The sequence below is a fragment of the Podarcis filfolensis genome (assembly GCF_964270895.1).
Source record: "Podarcis filfolensis genome assembly, chromosome: 3".
NCBI classification, from domain to species: Eukaryota; Metazoa; Chordata; class Lepidosauria; order Squamata; family Lacertidae; genus Podarcis; species Podarcis filfolensis.
Window position 1 is genome coordinate 3,089,545 of NC_139606.1, and position 22,361 is coordinate 3,111,905.

Here is a 22,361-nt window from a genome sequence, read left to right on the forward strand (position 1 = left end):
ACCTATTACTTTATAACATGCGAGACCACTCTGTGCGCAGCTGCAGGGTAAGAGTACATTTGCAGAGGCAAATATGCATCCATCCCTGATATTCTTCACACTAGGTGTTATGATTTTTACACTGGAATGCTTTTATTTATTTTACACACATGCAAAAATAATCTCTCTTTGTGCCTAGTACATTCCCTCAAAGTAAAAATAGAAAAGAAAAAGAAGCATTAAAAACTAGATAAAGCCAATATTATATTATGGAAGTTATAACTATGTGAAGAAGAATGTAGTATATTTTCTAAAAAGGGAGTTGTTCAAAACCACTGTTTTATCAGAAGATATTTGAGACAGTTTGTGGGAGCTATGTAGGAAGTAACATTAACACCTCCCCCTAAACACACATTTCTTTATCCAGGAAAAATAGTTGCAAAAGTATATTACATAACATTTAGGACTAAAAATTATGACTTGAACAATATGATACACAAAGTACCCTTCTTTCTAAATACTATGATTTGATTTTCTAGACAACGCAGTATTGAAAGGCAATACCCACGAAAAACACAAAAATAAGAGTCTAGCAGAAGTACTTTCTGAGTGATTGCCCCATTTAACTATTTACACTAATGTTTCGCTCTCTTTCTGCCCCTCACCCATTTTTAAAAAGTTGCTGTTTTGAAGAGTCCTACTTCAAAGGGTTCATTTTTGCCCTGGTTCTCCTGTCAGAAACCCTAAAGTGGAGAGTCACTGCGCTGCCTTGGCACAAAGAATCCCTGCGGCTAAAATCAAACAAAGCCCAATTAAACTAATCATAACGACCCAGTGAACACAAGGAAGCTCACCTGGTATTTCTGGACTTCTTGTGTGAAATTCCCAACTCTACTAAGTACTTGGTACTATAATTACCCTGACCAAAATACTGTGAAATTACTGCTCTGATCTACTAATGGCTGCAAAAATCAAGCCGTTGTGGTTTGATGCCAAGGGGCTGTAGCAAGGTGGCACAATGCTTTCTGACAGAGACGACAACTTCTAAAAAATTCGGGGTTGAGGGGGGGAGAGGGGAAAATTAACGGTATGTGGTTTACATTGCCAAAGACTGTTCATTAATTACCAATTTAATCTCCGCTGGAGGCATGACATTACAAAAATCTGGCTGAAAGTTCTAATAGATTATGAAGACCACCTAAGTAGAGTGACCAAGAAATGTACAAAACAATTAATACTGTTTCACTGCTATCAAAGAAGCTCAGATTATTTTACATCAAGTGAAGCAAAAGAATTAGTAGCTTCACAGTGCCACCACTAGGAACTGTAAATACAATGGCACACAATTAGTAATGCACATGTGACTTTTCGTTCAAGGCATATATCCTTGGGAAAGCCAGAAACATGATAAGGAGAACAAAAGAAACATTTTAAAATGAAATGAATAAAGATTTTAACTCTACCCTCGTGCATGCTGAGAAATAACAGAATAGGCAATGAAACATACGGCTCTAAGTAATGTTGATATCATCCTGGGATGAATTGAAAACAGCCACACAAAAACATTTATGGTCATTAGCAGCTGCATAAAAAGAGCATCCCTGGTGCTAAGAAAAAGTATTGGCTTTGTACAGAAATGATCTCTCTGAAATAGAGATCACTTCACTGCTGGTCTTTATGGGCAAACAAGAAAATATTTAGGTTCTTGAAAAAGGCTAGTGCTTCTTCACATGGCCTAGAAACATGTTGCTAAATTTTGACAGGGCATTTTCAGTATTGTTTGATAGTGAATGACACAGGTCAGACAACATGCAAGTTAAAAGTCCAAAAAAATTATGTCTGTTGCAACCCAAGTGATGCCCCCCAGGCCGCATCCTTCAAAAGTGTTAAAAATAACTTGTGGTGGAATTAACCACTTTATTTAAACACAAAATCGATCTATTCTGCACCACAAATAATATTTACATCATTATGTAATAAATATTACATCAAGATTATTTTTATTTGTTACTTGTTATGAAAGCAAAAGAGCTCATTAAACATATCTGATTCTAAGTTCTAACAATATACAGCAAAAGGAAATGTATTATTTATGCGTGTGGTGCATGCCAAATTTTGTGCTCTGAAGCAATGCATTTCTGCCTCCCTCTTCAATTACTACAAAAACATAGTAGGTATGCCATCAAAACATTTTAAACCTTAAAAGAAGATAAAGTTCCTCCATAAAAAATATAATATTAGTGTGAATTAAAACTGGATCAGACTACACAGATCGTCAGAAGATGAACAAGTTTGCTTTTTAAAAATGTTTTGTATTTTCTGTCAGTTAAGACAACATATGCAGTTTAAAATAGCTATAAAAAATTCATATTCATGATATTTAAATATTATTGTGAATACCCTTATCAGCTTAAACCACATTTGACAGCTTTTTAAGAGGCATAGATGGAAGACAAATATGGCCAACAGTGAATAAGATACCAACACTCAGGGATTATCAAAATAATGTTCCATCTTTTTAACAATTAGATAGTAACTGTTTCTTTTGTAATCTAATGGCAATCTGATGATCATATCTAAATCTGGTCACAATTATCAGCATGACAGATTAGCCTCCCCCCCAATCAATATTTTCCAATTATCATCAAAGGGCAAGGTTGCCTTCTATAAAGTCCCACCCTTCAATATATTTAAAAGGGGATCTGTTGTACGTTTAATTGACAGCAGCCAGCCTTATTCTCTTGGTTCTCTCATTTCTCATAAGCAATTTACTGATAATGTAAATCCAAACAATTTAGAAACTTGGTAGTGCCTCTTTAGGCAGTTAGACAAAGGTGCCGTTACCTTCTGGATAGGGAGAGATAGCCTTTCTTTTGAGGAAAGCTGTAGCGAACTGCAGTGCAACAGTATGTTCTGACCATTTGCTTAAGTAAATAATAATAATAATAATAATAAGTAAACCTGTCCACAGTCTTGTGTAGAATCTACATCTTGCTTTCTATTGCACAAAATTTAGATACAATTTTACTTATAACAGCTTCAAATGAAGCTTAACAGCTCTCTGTCAAATGCAACTTTCAACTTGTTCATCCTACGACGTATGCCTTTTGGTAATGTACCAGCAGCCCTCCAAATATCTGCATATTTTGTTTGTATCACAGTGATGGTGGTAGTGGGAATAATATTGGATGGGATCAATAACCAATAAAGTTAATATATGACAATTTTAAATGGACACTGGAACAGCTCTTTTGTAGTTTTAATTAATGTCAAAATTATATCTGGTTTTTTTTCTTCCAAAATCAGGTGAAGCATTCACTTTCTAGGAAATTGCTTGTCTGATGATTTATGAAGATTGCCACAAATTATTTTTGCTTCATATGGGTCAGTTTGCATGTTAAAAAGTTTCCACTTCCCCATTAAAATATCTCCTATACATGAAAATGATATGTAATAGGCAAAACAGAAAGATACCTGGATACAAAGTTCGTATTAAGTATGCATTAGATACAGCTAACACAAGTTGTTGGGGCAGGACAGTAATATAAATAAATGTGTCTAACTGATATCTTTTAAGCATAAATCTTGCTCCAACTTATTGCATGCAGTATTTCCATGTCTATAAGTGGCTGTTCTTGGTGAAAAACTGTACCCTTTTTTGCTTACTGTGTAGTCCCAACATTTTAACACTTACCTTTTTTTTTTACACACAGAGAGAGGCTAGTAATATAAACATGTAAAATATCTTGTTTTAAATAATGAGCTGAAATTGAGGAAATGGGGATTAAGTTCAAATTTTAAAACTACTCTGTCCCTCTAATTCACAGGTTTTCAGACTGTGTTCCAGGAAGGCTTAAGATTTTGCAGAGGCTCTTTGGGATTCCACAATAAGAACACTACTAAAGGCAGCTGAGCTTCCCTGAAAGACAGCTTGCTCATCAGTATGGATCTTCCTCTCCAAGATGTCGTTACACGGGGCTTTTAGGTATGTCCTAGGGTACACACTTTGTGTAGGGACAATAGCTAGGCCCAAGAGGTTCAGCCAAAATCCAATGCAAAATCCAATGCAATGGAGTGTGCACCATACAGAATGTGCCTATGCAGTGAGCAGGAATTTGCAGCAGATAGAAGGGCTTCCTCACAGGGTTTCCTGCAAGCAGTAGGGAAAGGGTTCCCTGAAGCTCATGGCTCTATTTTATTTTGATATTACACATAGTTATGCTGCAGTGCCACCAGACAGGTGCCACTGAAAGTGGCTGCCTCCCATCCTTGCAACATGAGGATTCCTAACATTAACTGAGCAATATTTCCTCAACAAGTGTAGAGAGCATAAGACATACATGAGGAACATCACGTCCAGTGTGCTGGGTGAAGCAAGGCAAAGCAACACGCCACAGTTTAATTTGGTGACTCTCCAAACCTAACTGATAAACTTTCTCAATGAAAGTAGTGAGCAGGTTTTCTTAAAAACTATAGAATATAATCCTGACATAAGAAAAAGCTGTGTCAAAAGCTTCTGTCACACACTTTGGAAAAAGCACAACGCAGAAACGCTTTGTATACATATATAAAAGTGAATTCCTCAGTTCTGTTGTTTCACTGCACGCTGACCAAAAAAATGAAGGTTTGGGTGAGGGCTAAAATTTTCAGTGGTTCTAAATACTGTAGGCTGAAATTAAAAGAAGAGTTTGGATTTGATATCCCGCTTTATCACTACCCGAAGGAGTCTCAAAGCGGCTAACATTCTCCTTTCCCTTCCTCTCCCACAACACACACTCTGTGAGGTGAGTGGGGCTGAGAGACTTCAGAGAAGTGTGACTGGCCCAGGGTCACCCAGCAGCTGCAGGTGGAGGAGCGGGGAAGCGAACCCAGTTCACCAGATTACGAGACTACCGCTCTTAACCACTACACCACACTGGCTGCAGTTGGAATAGAAGCAAAATCTCTTCAGGAGTTACCAGGGGCAAACCCCAGGTTTGTTCCAGTTCTTAACTTTATTTTTCTCATATAACTGACCGGCTGCCCTATGGAAGGAGCCTCTTCTACATACCTGCCTCCCTCCCTCCCTCACTCACAAGGACGGCTACTTCTCTAGTTTAGCTTTATCAGCAGAGGTAACATCAAGGGGCGGCAACTTTCCAAAAGAATAAAATTGGCCCTGGTAAGCACTGTTAGTTATGCTGGGATACATTTTCACTACAGGCATCAGCCAGTTTAATTCCCAGGGAATTCTAGGAACTGTAGTTTGATTATTTAATTTCTATACCGCTTAATACTCCAAAAATATCTCTAAGTGGTGTACAATAAACTGAAGCAACAACAGACAACTTAAACAAAATATTACAAAAAATACAATTTCATATAAAAAATGTTATGTTAGTACAGTGGTACCTCGATTTAAGAACAGTCCGGTTTAAGAACGATTTGGTTTTCAAACTCCGCAAAACCGGAAATAGTGTCTTGGTTTGAGAACTTTACCTGGGTATAAGAACAGAATCCAAACAGTGGAAGGGCACCGGCAGTGGGAGGCCTCGCTTTAAGAAGGGTTTTGGTTTAATAACAGACTTCCGGAATGGATTAAGTCCATAAACCGAGGTACCATTGTACAAAGTTACTAATATATATAAATATACAGTGGTACCTCTAGTTACAAACTTAATTTGTTCCGGAGGTCCGTTCTTAACCTGAAACTGTTCTTAACTAGAGGCGTGCTTTCACTAATGGGGCCTCTTGTTGCCGTTGCACCGCAGGCACACAATTTCAGTTCTCATCCTTGGGCAAAGTTCTCAACTTGAGGTAACTCTTCCAGGTCAGCGGAGTTTGTAACCTGAAGCGTTTGTAACCTGAGGCATTTGTAACTCGAGGTACCACTGTAATTTCATTTTCCTTCCAAGACATCCTGCCTCACAGTCCCCCCTGGGTCTCCCCAGGGTCCAAAGAAGGCAAGTAAGTAGCTCAAATATAATTTCCAGCAGCCTCATGAAACTACAGATTCAGGGTTATTTGGGGAAACTTATTGTTTTGAATAATTTCCAAATCCATTTTAAGTTTGTTGCATCTTCCTCCCACATCTCCTTTGATTTAATTATGTATTGCCTGACTTCTTACAGAGACATCTGAAAAAGCGTGTTCTCCTTCATGGAGAGCACGTGTTGTGGTGGGGGCCGCCAGGACACTCCAAAGTTGGGGGCGGGCTAATTGATCGTTGGCCACTGATGCGATTGGGGCTTCCCTTGTTGTTGGGAAGAAGTTAATGTTGCCATTTGTTGATTGACAGCCAGAAATGCTAAAACTCCTTGCACGAGGCTAGGGCTTCCTCTTTTCGCCCGTGCATCGGATTGCCTGTCCCTCCCTCCCTAGAATTAGGGTTGTTCGCTTTGACCTTGCTATGCCTGTCATGGGGTCATCTGCTCTTGGGGCAGGGGCCCGGTAGGAATTTTGTCCATCTGGCTGATTGGCTGGGGCCATTTGGTTGAGTGCCTGCCCTTGGTAGGTTGAATGCCTGCCCCTCTAATGCTGCTGCTGCAAGGGATTCCGTTGAAGGAATCGGGGGCTAACTATTGCTTGTCCACTCTGTCAAGGGGGCTCGGGCCATAGCAATGAGCTCCTGGTTGCATTTGGGGTGAGGGCAGGTTCCCTGCTCCGTCGCTACCCCCAAGTGTATTCCCCTTTTCTGACTTTCGCATCGTGCGGAATGTCAGTCTGTCCCCCATGGTGGGGGCAGATAGTCGCAACCAATGCCTAAGCAACTACTCACAAATTTGTATTTTAATAAAGTTGTGGCCAAAATTATGCTAAAAACCTTAAACAAAAAATTTGGTGTGATGTGTGAGTTATTGGGGTGGCCCTGGGGACCTCGACACGCAACTGTGGCAACAACAATATCTGTGCTCCAGTTGGGGAGGGGTAACTGTATCACTATTTGTTTAATTGCAAAACACTGAACTAATATGTTGATGCTTGCATATGTGTGGGATATTTAAAGAGATATAAGATAAGCTTAACTGAAAAGGAAATAATAAGTAGATTGCTGCAAAGGACCTGGATGAGTGTCACAACAATAAAAAGACATGTTCATTCATTTCTTTCTGGAGAACAAAGTACCAGTCTCAGGCACATGCATCCCACACCCCTCAGGGAGGGGAACCATGAATGCAGTTTGCTATGCTCATCAGATGAAAAACCTGCAATCATTAGTTTATCCCCATGATGAGGAAAGTGAGGTTTGGAAAACTATGAAGCTTGTACCTTGTTGAAAATTCTTTTCATAACGTATTAAGGGAGCAGTGCCAAAATGTTTGTGGGGGAATTCTTAATGATAAGGTAAATTGGAATAGCTATATCAAAAGAAAAAGAAAAAGAAAAAAGTCTACCACTCTTGATTTAACTTAGGCTATATAAATCATTCTTACCATGGTTTCCTCTGAAAAATAATAAACATTTTATATCAACAGGGATAAAAATTATAAAAATAAATGTGGTGTTTAGAGGCTTATTGCAAAGGTGGAGATGTTCAAAATTAAGCAAAACTACTTCTTTAATGATAAATCTGTGACTGGATAGTATCTGAGATGAGCAAAATGTATAAACCACCAGGAAGGTTAGTAACTAGGTGTTACAAGGCCACAATTCTGCTATCAGTGTGTAGTACTTAGCATATTGTAGCTAGGTACATTGTCCTATAATGTTAATGAAAAATGTAAGATTGATATGAGGAGTGCTTAGTTTTGCTCTTTAAAAATTATTCTATGCCATGAAGAATTCAAATTACAGTTAAATACAATTTCCTATGATGGTTTAATGTTAAACTACAACAATAAAAAAAAACTTGATGCCAATCTGAAATGTAAATACAACATTCAGTCAGGTCACCTTAATGGAATTCAAAGCTAGATGCATAGAGAAATCATTGACCAATTGCATTGATTTTTTTCCCTGTGGATAAAAGCTATTCACTACGAAGCCTGGACAGGTTAGCATGTAAAACCTTCCCAACAATTACACATGTGCAAATATGAGTAAAGTAAAAAGTAAAATCAGGTAAGATTGGGGCAAGGCAATTTACACTTGCAAATACAAATCAAGGGTTTATTGAAAGGCTTGAAAGATATTGGCCATACTGCAGTCATTAGCAAAATGAGCACTGCAGTGCTAGCACAGTTTCTCATGTGCAAATGGTTAGAATTGCAAAATTACAGCACATAATGTGACACAACAGGCAACCTCAGCTTTGGAAAGGATTGCATAAAAATTTAATTAGCTTTCATCTCCAGAGATTACAGTTCCCTCCAGGTCACCATTGAGGTTATTGGTGGAGCAATAGGCAACTGCAGCTGCCTCCCCATTGGACCCAGGTTTGCTTAGCTATGCTTTCCAATGCTATGAGAATAATTCATTCTGATGATAAAAGGAGGGTCACTGTGAGAAACAGTACTGGGTGAAACACTGTAACATGACAGATAACTTTGCCTTTCATCTGACTAATATCTTAAACCGGCTAGCACTCAAAGAGCACTGCTTTCAACGGACTTTCGATCTTTCATTGGCCTCAGTCAGTAGGAAAATAATCAGCTCTTGGTTGGAGGAGATGAACGCTCAGCACTTGTAGGATAGGCAAAATCACCCATAAATAAAACCCTGCTGCCACTTCCACATATTACTATGCTTTAGTATTATGTCCAGTAACAGTTAATTTAGTTCACTAACCAAATAAAAAAAGACAGAAAAGGAAAACTATATATATAATCTGTTAACAGCCATGATGGCCAATATTCCTTACATCATTTGGTTGCTTAGAGCGGCCTGAGATTGTTGAACTGGAGAGCTGCCTATTTCCTGCCTTCAAAGCTGCATCTCTTCTTGCTTGTTCAAGCAGAACTCTTGCCCGTTCTTTTAATTCTTCTTGTCTTGATAACATTCGTTGCTTAAATATAAAATAAAAATGAATGAGAAATAAGCCCCCAGTTATCCTATATGCACAATGCATTTGCATGTCACAGTAAACCAATTTGCATGTCACAGTAAACCATGGTAAATGTCTCCTGTTTCATTCTGCCCTTTGTATGAGCAGGAGCAGCAAATCACAATCCCTTCCTCAGCTTTACTATCTCAGTGGGGATCAAGAAGCAAGATGTGACGCCAAAGTTCAGCCTTAGTAGTACCTTGGGGTGAAACAAAGCACGAAGTCCAGGTTTGAAAGTACTGCTAAATCAGCAAGCCTTGTTTGTTGTTTCTGAGACTCATCTCATTGTTCACAGCAAACTATTTAATTGTGGTTTACCATAATGTGTGAATGGGGCCAAAGCGGTGCTATACTGTGCTGCCAATGTCTACACAGGTGTGGGGGAAAACTGTATAGCAAGCATGCAACAGGATCATTTAAGACCATGGTAGGAAGTGAAGCAGAATCTTTCCAGTCAAAAGCATATGTTGAGCAGAGAACCAATGTAGAGCCAGTCACTTAGAAATAAACTAACTTGAGACTGCTGATGTGACACACACCTTGTACTCTAAGTGCAATGCTAAGTGTAACCATACTATAGGGGAAGAAATGCATGTTCTTTTAGCCATGGCTTCTGAGGCAAGCAAACAACTAAAGCAGTATATTTCAGCTGGTGATACCTATACCATCTGACATACTGTGAAGTACCACTGGTTGAAGAACACTGCAGCAATGGCAGGCTGAGCCACAGCCTAGAGAAGGAAGCACCTTTGGGCCAGCCTGTCGGTTCACCCCGGTCTTCCCTTCTGATCATACTGATGCTGTATGGCTCTCCTCCCCTTCATGCTCATCGTAACAATACCCCAACCCTGTCATTCAAAACTGTGCCCAGAAGAAAGTGCTCCTTTGCCCCAATCAAAATAGATTCTGGCCCAGCTGTGCCTGTCCCATTTTTTAATGGATGAGCACAGCAGTAAAACTGTCCAAATTTAGAATGTTCATATTTAAAAGTATTTTTAATGGGTGAGGCTGAGAGTCAAGGATAGATTGCAGGTCATTTGGAAGGAAATATGCCCCCTTTCCCCACTATTATTCATTTATTTTTTCAAGATACATATTAAAAGAGCAGGTCTCTAGCTACAAAGTACAGTGGAACAATGTCTGTCCTACAGACACAGAAACAAAACAACAAACAGCATGTACACACAATTGAGGCTGCTAAATCCTGAGTTTACAATTAGTTCTCCCAGGCCAAAAAAGGAAGCTTTTACGTAGGGGTTTCTACTTATGCTTATCCACAGCAAGAAATGGGCAGGGATTTGCTGGCCTGGAACCCTTCTGAATCAACCTTTTAAAACATGGATTTATTTTAAAAAATAATAATAATCATGCAAACATTACTGAAACAGTATTATTACTCATACTGAAGATTTGAGCAACTGCACAGTATCTCTCATCATTCCAGTAAATCCGATGGAAAAGTGGCTCCCAATATGCATCTCCTGGTTGGATTATGGTAATATGTTATATGTGAAATTGCCCTTGAAGATTACCAGGAAGTTTCAATTAGTGTGTAATTAGGCGGCCAGAATGTTAACTAGTTCAAAGCCAGGTGGGTTCACCTTACACCAATTTGGAAATAAATAAATAAACTGGCTGCTTATTTGCTTCCAGAACCCAATTCTAGCTGTTGGTTTAAAACCCTATGGTGGCCCTCTAACTATGGAACACCCTCCTGAAGGAGGCATGACTGGTGCAGCCAATGCATTATTTTCTTCATCAAGGTAGGTATTTTATTTGCCCGGGCATTTTAAACTGTTATGTTGCTTTAGTCCTGCTCTGTAGATTTTTTATAGCTCTTGCCTCTCTGTTGTTTGTCAAGAAGGTCACTGATTTTATTGTACTTATCTCCCATATTAATTAATTCATTCGTGCTTATTAAGCACTACCTTGGAATACTTGAATGAAGGACAATTTAGGAATATTTTATTTTTAAATTTATATTTCTATCCTGCCTTTCCTGCAATTAGCTCAAGGTGGCACACATGATTTTCCCTCTCCCCATTTTATCTTCACAACAACCTTGGTAGGTTAGGCTGAGAGGTAGTAAGAGGCCCAAGGTCACCCAGTGAGCTGCATGGCTGAGTGTGGACTAGGACGCAGGTATCCCACGTCTTAGTCCCAACATCTAACAAATATAAAATACACTTTTGTGACACAGGGAATGGACAACCGTAGCAGTGGGAAAGAGCAGGCCAGATGAGATCCCAGCCCTTTAACAATAATAACTGATGACCTGTTCATATTTATTACCAGTATATGAGGAAGAAGTCCAAAGACTTTGCATCTTCAAACATGATTATCTATGAACCAGAGACAACAAAGAAACTGATTCCTATGTGTCTTGCCACAAATGGCTGTGTGTGAGTTGCTGCCTGTGTACTGAGAGCAGCCTGGCAGGGCTGGACTGAGCTGAGTTTAACTTGGCTTGTTTGGGATTATACCATCCAACCTATGGGACTATGTATGGGATTCTTGGAGTAGAGAAAGCTGCTTCCTCATTTATGCGTGAGAGCAAGTGAATTTAAGAGCAGCCAGCTCAAAAGAGGAATTCTGTAGCACTTTTAGAATTAACAGATTTATTGTGGCTGAAACTTCCAGGGACTAGAGACCACCAAACTTATACCTTAATGCTTGGACACGGATGATGGGAGTTGAAGTCCAACAACATCTGAAGGGCCACAGGTGTTAACTTTGGAAGTCTTTAAAATGTAGAAACTCTTTTGTTAGCATTCAAGGTAAGGTTGAAAACTCAAACGCTCCCAGCTTTTCCCCACTTGTTTAATACAAAACTCAAGTTTGGGTGCTTTTTTCATTCCCCGGGAAATTGAGGATTTCCTTTTCTTGGGTCAAGAACATGTGTGATGTGGAAGTGAAGACTGGTGGAATGTGAGTGTCTTACAAAATGCTAAGGAAAAAGAAGATGCATAACTCAGTCATTCTGGGACTACCTGCTGAAGACAACATGTTTACTTAAGAGTTTACTCAGACTGGATCATCAGTGTTCTTTCTCTTTCTTATGAGTGCGTGGTTTGTCCTTCAGTGTTGCATAACTTCAGTTCAACCCCACAAAAGTAATGCCATGATTGCCAGTCAAGTTTTCAGTGGGAAAAACTGCATTTGGTGGTGATGCTAAGTTTCTATTTTATCCTCACTTGAGAAAAGTATCAAATTGACACAGATAGTTCATGGGGTAGTTTTCAACCCCAAGAAACTACCAGTGTCATATAAAACTGACATATCTGGGGTATTTTCCTACCCCAAGCCAAGTTCAAATGTGTCTTGAGGTGGTAAAAAAAATCTCAGAATAAACCCATGTCATTGTTTGATTGGTTTGGTTTTTTGTGTGAAATTTTATTTGCTTCCTACATTTATTTTTTTCTTGAAAACCACAATACATTTGTTGTACCCCATAGGTTAGCAGTGACTGGGATGCACACACACACGGCAAAAAATCAATAGAATGCATGGATATAATTTTTTTGGGGGGGGCGCTTTTTTCATTTACAGAATGAAAACTATAAATGGTAACTGGCTGAAATTTTGGGAGATTGTTTACTGCTGTACAGCTGACAATCAATTATGAGAACTACATGGTAGGTCTATTTCTGTGTAATTTCTGCATATGAACCCTGGGAAGGATTTCAAGAAAACTGTGTTTACTCTCAAGCAAATCAGAACCCGAGAAACTAGCCCCATTTTATTCCTTTAGTCATGATGGTGCTATGATAAGTTAAGTTTAAGACATGAAAACTCTGCACATGCTGCAATTCTTTTTTTGTTTGCTAGGGTTGCCACACTCTTAAAATGTCAGGAATAGAGGAGTTGTAAATATAGAATGGTGGTGGGGGGGAGAAATGCCTACTATCTGAAGTAAACAAAGCAACACACATTACTATCTAATGGCAGGTTGAGCACAGGTTCTACAATATTGCTGCTGCTGACAAAATCAACTTCAACATAAATGTCCACCAACCCAGGGCACTCCCCCCTCCCCCCCAGCTGCTCCTGGTATGAAGGCTGTACAGACAAACTCGTATGGTTTTTGCAAGTGACTTGCACAACTTTTTCTAACTTGTATGCAGTAATTTGTATGCATCCCATATGCAGGAACTCGGAAGCAGCAAAACTTATTTTGCAATATTGGAAACTATGCCTAAGCAAGACAGGATAAATCTTAATTAGACTCACAAGTGTTTATCAAGTGCATAAACCTTTGAAGTGCTTTTCTAGTTGTCATTAATTAGATTGTAACAACATTTGAAAGATATTTTAAGTGTAATCATTTTTTACTGGTACAAAAAAGTGACAACATGGAATCTGGACAGTGCTCTCATGAGAGCTGGAATTAGAAATCACCACTTTCTGATCCACAATCATATGATCAGGTTAGCATTCCATGTCCTTGCTCAATATAATTTTCTAAAACATGCCTGCTATTTCTGCCTGAGTCAATCAATGGTCTCAGCAATTTTAACATTATGCTATTAGGAATGGTAAGTGATTTTATTCAAGTAATGTAGCATTATTTTATAGGGATTAAAGTGCTGGTACTGCATGCAGGTGAAAAGTATGGATGGCTGCAAAATGACATTTTAGTTCAGCCCATGCAAGCCACCGGCGTTCCAGCCTTAGCCACCCCCCTGCTGCATGGGGATGGGGAAAGGGACTTGCCCTATGCAGCGGTTACTACTGGAATGGCGTAGATTAAGAACTTCAATGAGTCATCATTCAGATGCTAAATATTATGTACATTATATAACTCTGCATTCCATAAGAAAAACACGTAAAACCCAGACTGTTTGAGTAAGCTTATTATACAAAATGATTTTCTGAAACAGGAGACAGACAGAACATTCAAACAGAAAGGATCAACAGCATGGGAAAAGGATGCTAGAAGTTCCTTCCAATGCAATGTGTTTTCAAAATTATCTACCTGTAGTTATATATTTGCTGAGCCATACAATAAAAAACAAGCTGTGCTTTAAAGTTAACATGATGCAACATAGCATTGCATGTTCAAATTTTAGAGAAGTTACACTGCACTATTCTGCAAATTTTTCCCGTTTCCTTACCTGTGCAGTTTTTGCAGTCAAATCTGTTGGAGTTATAGCTGTTTTGGTCTCAAATTCAGAGTCAGTCTCCATTTGCCTCTGAGAGGCATTACATTTCTTATCAACCTCTGCATCCCTACTGTGGGAATATCCAGGTTTATCTCCCAATTCTGGTTTTTCAACATGTAATTCAGAACCCAATTTCCTTCTTTCGCTGACATCTGGATGTTCATGTTTTTCTAGTTCTGAGAAATTAATGGTAATGTCAGAATTTTGATGTTCTTTTTTGTCAGTCTCATCACATGAAGTTTCTGGGAAAGCATCTCTTTTTGGATCGCTAACTTGTGCCAAATCACTCAGATCCAACGTGTCTGCTTTTAGTAGTTTTCTCCTCCCCAATAAGGGCTGTGCTTGTGCTGTGCTGCTTTTCACAGTTTCCTCAAGTCCAGAAGTCCTTCCTAAGCTTTGTTGTTGTTTTTGTTGATCTGTGTCACTTTTAGTCCTGTGAGAGGAAGGGGAAGCCACATTTAGGCTTAGATGCTGGTCTGGTGTCTGACACTCACTTTCTGACTTGCCAGTTCCACTCTCATTTATAAATACAGAGTCACCCTGAAAAACAGTGTCAGCCAAACTCCCTTCAGGCTCCTGCAGTTCTGGCTCCCGTTTCAGGTCATTTAGTTCTGCATAAAACTTTTCCTGATCAACAGAACTGTTTGGGTCTGTTTCATAGTTGCCCACTTTGTATGTGCTTTTGCTACTGTTCTCTTCGATCTGAACCACATTTAGCTCTTGCCCACTGAAATGTGCCCGGATTTGATAAAGATAGGTCATAACAGTCAGTTTGTCAGGAATTGCTAACAAAACCATGTCAGAAGGTTCTAGCAGCCGGGATATTCCTAAACTGGCAAATCCATCATAGGCCTTAAAATAAACAGAAACAAAGTCAATGTTTTCATTGTACAAGACAAGTCAATGTTTTCAAGTCAATGTTTTCATTGTGCAATCTTAAAAGGATTACAAACATTTAATATAAAATAAATAAATATTGGATGGCCATCTTTCATGGATGCTTTCCTGAGATTCCTGCATTGCAGCGGACTAATCTAGATTACCATTGGGGTTCCTTACAACTCTGCAACTCTATGATTCTTTGATAGTACACACTGAAAAGAAGCATACAATAGTGTTGGGAAACACTTATGATTCTGAATTGAGTTTCTTTTGAGATCACGTTCAGCACAATTGAAATCAACACTGAAATTTCACATTGGCTTCAAATAAGATATGGTCAGAGATCCGTTTGCTGAAATTGAAAGAAGTGTCGTGCTGTTTATAAAGTATTATTACTATTATATATTTATAATATAAAGTTGTTTCCCGTACCACTATTTTAAAATAGCAACAATGATAATAAGAAATAAGGGGGGGGGACAGACATGGCCGGGGGGGCGGGGGGCGGTATGTCTTGATGACATTAACTGCTCTGTGTGCAGGGACAGTTCTGTATGAAGGTACATTCAATTATGCGTGCCTTCATCTGCAATCAAAGTGTTTTTGTTTGTTTTTAAATGGTTAACCATCTCATTTGTTTGTGTGAACTGGGCCTAAGGATCCAGATGATCAGCCCATCTCAGGGAGACAATCACAAAACAAAGTTCTTTTCATTCAGCCTACACATTTTTAATCTTAACAATCTCTTTCTCTCTCCGTATACATGCATTCACACGCATACACTATCACACCCTGCAATATGTCTGGAATTTCCCAGACATATCCGGGATTTTGCCCGGGCTCAACAACTTTGCCACTCTTTGAAATATGGCAACCCTCCTCTAGTGCAAGGAGGATGCAGAATATAGGATGGGGCTATGCAGATAAAGAAATAGATCTGTGCATATAAGAACAGGCTCCCTTCATAATGGCCAAGAGTCACAGGGACAGAGAGGAGGTTTAGCACACTCCACTTACTTTTCCCCAGATATGAGAATAGATAAAAAGCTGCACTTTAAGAGATACTCTTGCAGTAAATTCAAAGTAACTATATCGTTGTTGTTGTTGTTGTTGTTGTTGTTGTTGTTGTTGTTGTTGTTGTTATATACCTATCATTTTATAAGTGTTGTGTGAAGTTTAAAAACAAATGAACACAGTACCTGCTTGCAGGCTTTCACTTTAATAGAGACAGTAGAAAAGTGGCAGCTGTGTGTGTGGTGGGAATAGGAAAACAAGCAAATGTAGGCTCCAGTTGTTGATAATTACATAACTAGCTTTCTACCCTTGACCCTGACTGGTTCATCCCTCACTGACGGAATCCTCCATGGTGGCACAATTTGTTTCTCTGTGCAGAGTCCACAGAGACACTCTTCCAAAGTATGCAAGAAATAGCTTCACATCCCTGCCACCCATTATAACAATAAGCATTTGGGTAGCAATAATAATAGAGGCAGAGTTCTACACAAAACAACTGCCCTTTAAATATTACCTACAGTCTTGTTAAATGATTCTTGCTTATAGCAGGAAGAAACAAGTACCGTATTTTTCGCTCTGTAAGATGCACCAGACCACAAGAGGCACCTAGTTTTTGGAGGAGGAAAACAAGAAAAAAATATTCTGAATCTCAGAAGCCAGAACAGCAAGAGGGATCGCTGTGCGGTGAAAGCAGCAATCCCTCTTGCTGTTCTGGCTTCTGTGATAGCTGTGAAGCCTGCATTCGCTCCATAAGACGCACACACATTTCCCTACTTTTTAGGAGGGAAAAAGTGAGTCTTATAGACCAAACAATACGGTAATCTTTAAAAATGCTTTAAGCTGGAGCAAAGAAAAAGAGAGAGAGCATGCTGATCACTTTTAAAAATAAGGAAGTAAAATAACAAAGAAAAATATGAAGCTATACTACACAAATCCATTTTGGTACATATTTATCATTGGTGATCATTTTTCTACCACCTATGAAAATCTGGATTGGTCTGAAAGTGTAATCAGATAACAACAATCTGCCACTCTATGTTGTTTCACTCTATTTAATCTATCTATCTATCTATTTATCAAAAATCTAACCAGTGTCTGACTTTGCAAGCAGTTACTCATCATTTAACTTCTAGCAAACTGCTAAGTAAAGCATGGGCGGCCACTTCTTCTACTAGCCTTTCAAAGAATGCACATGCATCAGGTTTTTCCAGTTTTGGAGAATCACAGCTGTTTCTCAATTTACAATTAATTATTACTATCCTACATAGGTCTTGAAGAAATAGTATTGTATTTCAAGGAAGGCTTTTTAAAAAGGAACTATGGACATTATTTCAATTTATAGGCACTTTTGAGAAAAACAAATAATTTCCACTAACTGATCTCACTTTTAATAGAAAAGATGAAACAATCGTTTAGAGGGGTAAAATGCAAACTGTGTTAAATTGTTAAGATAACAAGTTAGAATCATAATCAAAAGTGGGAGAGAGAGAAAATTGTCTTTAATCTGAATTCCTTGAAAGCACTTTTGAAAACTCTGGTGTTGTTTGTCGTCATTTCAGGAGGGGAAAAATGTATGAGTTGCAAGGACAATATCTGTTTGTGAAAATATTGTTGTAAGTTACTGTCCAGAATGTTTCAGATTGTGTTGTTAAAATAGGTTATCCTCTTTTAGAAGGTGATTCTTTAGTTGGGATATTTAAATGTCATATGTGCATAATTATATACTATGAACATAGTCAAAAAACCACAACCCTGCACTCCCATCCTTAAAGTTCAGGTTCACAGCCTGAGGGTGCTGCTTGGTTCAACTTTCCTGCTGGATCTGGCTGGATACCCAACTAACTTCAGTAGCCTATGGTGCCTTTTATCAGCTTTGGCTGGTGCACCAATTGCATCCTTTCTTCTTTTATTATTATTTATACCCCGCCCATTTGGCTGGGTTTTTCCAGCCACGCTGGCAACATCTAAGCTCGATTTCTGTAACATTTTGGTCTTGAGGCTGCCCTTGAAGTTGGTTGTGGAAATTGCCGTTGCTTCAAAATGTGGCGGTCATGGTGTTGTCTGAAATTGGCTGCCAAAAATATTATAAGGACAGGACTGAAATAGTTTTCATAGAATCATAGAATCATAGAGTTGGAAGAGACCACAAGGGCCATCGAGTCCAACCCCCTGCCAAGCAGGAAACACCATCAGAGCACTCCTGACATATGGTTGTCAAGCCTCTGCTTAAAGACCTCCAAAGAAGGAGACTCCACCACACTCCTTGGCAGCAAATTCCACTGTCGAACAGCTCTTACTGTCAGGAAGTTCTTCCTAATGTTTAGGTGGAATCTTCTTTCTTGTAGTTTGGATCCATTGCTCCGTGTCTGCTTCTCTGGAGCAGCAGAAAACAACCTTTCTCCCTCTTTTCTCTTTCTTTTATTGACTACCAGTTTGCTTCTGGGCTCAATTCAAGTTGCTAGTCTTGACCTTTAAAGCCCTAAATGCTGTGGGCCTGGCGTATCTGAAGGACAGCCTCTTGCACGTGGATGGCTCACTTGTGAAGAACTTTACGGAAGGCCCTTCTCTAGTTGTCATGCCTTCTAAGGCTAGGCTGCTAACAGAAAGAGGCCTTTTCAGTGGTAGCACCAAAACTGCCAAACTAATTCCTAACATATGTTCACCTGGTACCTTTGTTACTATCTTTAACCTGCCAGGCAAAGTCTACCTTGCGCTCTTGAGCTTTCAGTGGCATCTAACTGTTTGGTTTGTTTTTAAACTATTTGCATCTCTCCTTTTTAGTGGGAACTGGCTGCTTTTCTATATCTGCTGTTTCTCGTTAGTCTGTGGAATTTTGCTATTGTTTTTCTATTTATTTATTCAAATACATTGTACTCAGAATAGACCCACTGAAATTGATGAACACAATTAAGCTAGGTGCATTAATTGCAAAGGTTCTACTCTGAGTAACCACAGTTTTAACTGACGTGAGATTTCACTGTGATAAGATAGGGTATAAATCCTGAAAATGAGACATTGTAAAACTCAGTGAAGGTTTAATTGATACGTTTAATGTAGTGCAAATTTTGCAAGTCTTGATATCATCTCAACAGGTTGTCTAATAGCTGCTAAATAAAGCTTTATAGTTGTTATTGCTTGATGGTAGACATAATCTTATTTCTGATATTTGTAAACCATTTGGAGCCTTTTTTGGGCTGAACAATGGTATAAATATGTTTTATATGGTATAAACAATTACTAATAGAGAAGATCAATATAGCCATAGAAAAACCCAGGAACACAAAAAGACAGCTGTACTTTATCTCTTCTATGTTAAGTGAGCTAACATATCCATTTCAGATGCCTGAATGTGAAAGTGCATATGGAACAGGGACTTTTTAGTGGTGGCCCCCTTAAATACCATTAAAAAAAACATGGCCTTTGGGAACTAATCTAGGTTACAGGATGCAGGTAGGTTATTTTGTTGATAAACTCTCAGGTCCAGGATTTCTAGGTCTGTGTCTGAGTGGTTTTGTTGTTGTTGTTGTTGTTGTTGTTGTTGTTTTTGTCGCACAGCTTTCCCCAGGAAAACCTGCTGTTTACTGCTGAATTGGGGGGATGGGGGATGGAAAGCTGGGTTTTCCATGGATTGCCATTTGTTCTGATTCACTGGTAAACCATGGGTTTTCCCAGGGAAAGCAGAGGGACAAAATAAACCCCAGCTCGGACACAGACCTAGAAACCCTGGACCTGTGTCTAGAATGTGTGGCACAAAAGGAAGTGTGGATGAAGCCTCAGTTTTGTTCTGTTACTAAACAAGATCTCAGCCCAGAGGACTATGAGCATACATAGTTCCCAATGATAGTTATGGTACAGCAGTTTCTGTGTGCTCAGAGGAAACATTCACTTCCAGGCCATAGATCTGTTTTGCTGGATCAGGATTTGCTAAATCCCCTTACCTAATTTTGGTATATTTACAAATATGTTGTAATATTTATATATGCATTCATAAGAAGGAAACAAATTTTCATCATAGGAAATATTATATATAATATGAACTATTCAGTAAAGCCAAAATGAACTAAACTGATTAGCAGCAGCTGAATCTATGGTATATTTTTAATGCTTCCCAGATTTCGAAGTAAAAATATGAAGTCTTTAACTGAAGCCCTTTAATTTATATCAAACATATTTCTCTCCCAGCATATAAGCACTGTGAATGGTGTAGTGTATAGAAATAACTATGTCAGTATCATATTACAAAACATGCATTTATGTTAAATAAGGACAAATGATTAGGTTTTAGCAATCGAACAGAAGACATTTTTTAAGGCATTCTGATTTTTAACTTCATTTTGGGGGACCAACTTCTTCTTCATCATCTTAATTCATTAAATTTGTATATTTTCTAACATTTTCTAACAGTCTGTACATCAAATCTTTGAAACGGGACTTGAACTGTAAATGTTTCCTAATGAAGGATTTTTTAAAGACAGAAACAGCATTCTTGCACTAAGCGACTTCAGGTGTCAATTGCAGCTCATCAGCAAGATCACCAGAGGCACTATTCTAAACACATCTCTATTATTTAACACATTGCCATATTGGTCAAGGTCAGATGTCAGAGGTAAGTATGTCCCACATCCTTTGAGCCCTGCTTTTAAACAGGCAATCCTATGCTTGCCTAAATCCCTCAGTGAGGCTTACTTCCTGGAAAGCATGAATGGGACTGCAGCCTTAGTGTAGGAAAGGGTTTTAGAGGACACTCTGATGACATGCTTTTGTGATGATACGTAATTGTATAAAATGACTCACATCAAAGTTACCTGTTTAGGAAAAAATATAATTGACAGGCAAAGTCTCCTCTAACACAGTTGCATTGCTGAACGTTAATGCTTATAGCTAAAGCCAGAGTCCTCAATGCATTTTCCTTTCCTCTGTCAATTTGCAGGACAGAACAGAGAGGGACAAAAAAGGGTGTTATTTATTCATTAATTGGTCAGGAGGAGTCATTCATTGTCAAATGTGCTACACATCTGCATGGAATTTATACTTGGCAATTGTTCCCAGGGCTGTGCTCATTCCAATCAAGGGCATGCAGGGTTATCAGGCAGAACTGTGAGAGCTTAGGAAATAAATCTGCAGGAAGCAACTGAGATACTCAGTGTTGCTGTCAGGCAAAGAGTTGCAAAGTGATGAAAGAATGAAGAAACACCACAGCATGGCATCAACAATTGCTTCTTTAATAAAGAGACTGAGTTAACATTATAAAAATGGGCTAATACGTTTTTGTTAAAATGACTCTCCACTTCCTAGTCATAATTTTTATAAATGATAATTACCTAATTGATTTGTATATTTAACACCATTTGTTCAGAAATCAAACTACTATTTACTGTGGCTTATAATCATGTTTGATTAGCTCTTATACTCAAAGGACCTCAGTCATGTTTGATTAGCTTGTACAATCATAGGATTTTGATGTTAAAACACACTGCAACAGAAATCAGTGTGATGTCACAGATAATCCTCTTAGGTCATCAGACAGCTTAACACATAATGCCGAAAAGATGGCAATGCATCTACTTCTAGTTCAAAAATCTCTCATTAATTTCTTCCAACAAACAGTAGCTACTGAAATGATAGAATGGGGTGATAGTCAATCTTAGTCGTACTCAGAGTAGATACAATGAATTAATGGACTTAAATAATTTCAGTGACTTTAGTCAGAAATCACCCGTGTGTTTTTTATGACTCTTCTGTGTTCGAAGAGCATGAACATGCACTTAAAGTTCACTCCTTTTATAATACTGGAAAATTACATATACTATAGTTTTCATGTAACTTCATTATTCTATCAATCAATCATTCATCACACACGTTTCCCATATGAAACATATGTTTGGATTTCCTGAATGAATTATGTAAATCTACTGCGTACAGAAAAAGGTGGCATTTTAAGGAGGGTATTTAATTTTCCTACGCATTATCTTGAATTTTGTAGCTAATTTAAAAATGATCAGTTAGAAGTATAAAGTCACGTTGCCTAGATGAAAAAACAGCTAATAAAACAAATTGAGCTGATTTGCACTTAGTTTTGTTGCAGGCGAATCAAGTGGAAAATGAGCAATTTTTAAATAGATCCCTCTAGGGCCAATGCCCTAGAATCTTATGGAAATTAAAATTTGTAACTACAGTAAAATACTTTTGTAGCAAGCAGCGTTAAGTACCAAAATGTCTCCTTGTGATTCTTAGACTGAGTCTCAAATCACTGAACTCAATTCAGAATGTTCCTTTATAACCTTTACATCAAAAGGGTATTAGATTACCTAATATTACTGAGGATTATAAACCTGGACCCAGAGCACTATCAGACAGTACTT

The 22,361-nt window shown here is 38.6% G+C and overlaps 1 protein-coding gene across 8 annotated transcripts in view; it reads right to left on the bottom strand.

Annotated features, from left to right (window-relative positions):
- EHBP1 (EH domain binding protein 1) overlaps positions 1-22,361 on the bottom strand; it is a 270,384-nt gene that overhangs the window by 90,631 nt on the left and 157,392 nt on the right. For all 8 annotated transcript variants that reach the window (XM_083606415.1, XM_083606411.1, XM_083606416.1 and 5 more), the window contains 2 exons: positions 14,056-14,955; positions 8,759-8,902 (listed from right to left, as the gene is read on the bottom strand). In XM_083606415.1, the coding sequence (XP_083462541.1) occupies positions 8,759-8,902; positions 14,056-14,955 (1,044 nt within the window). The remainder of the gene's footprint in view (positions 1-8,758; positions 8,903-14,055; positions 14,956-22,361) is intronic.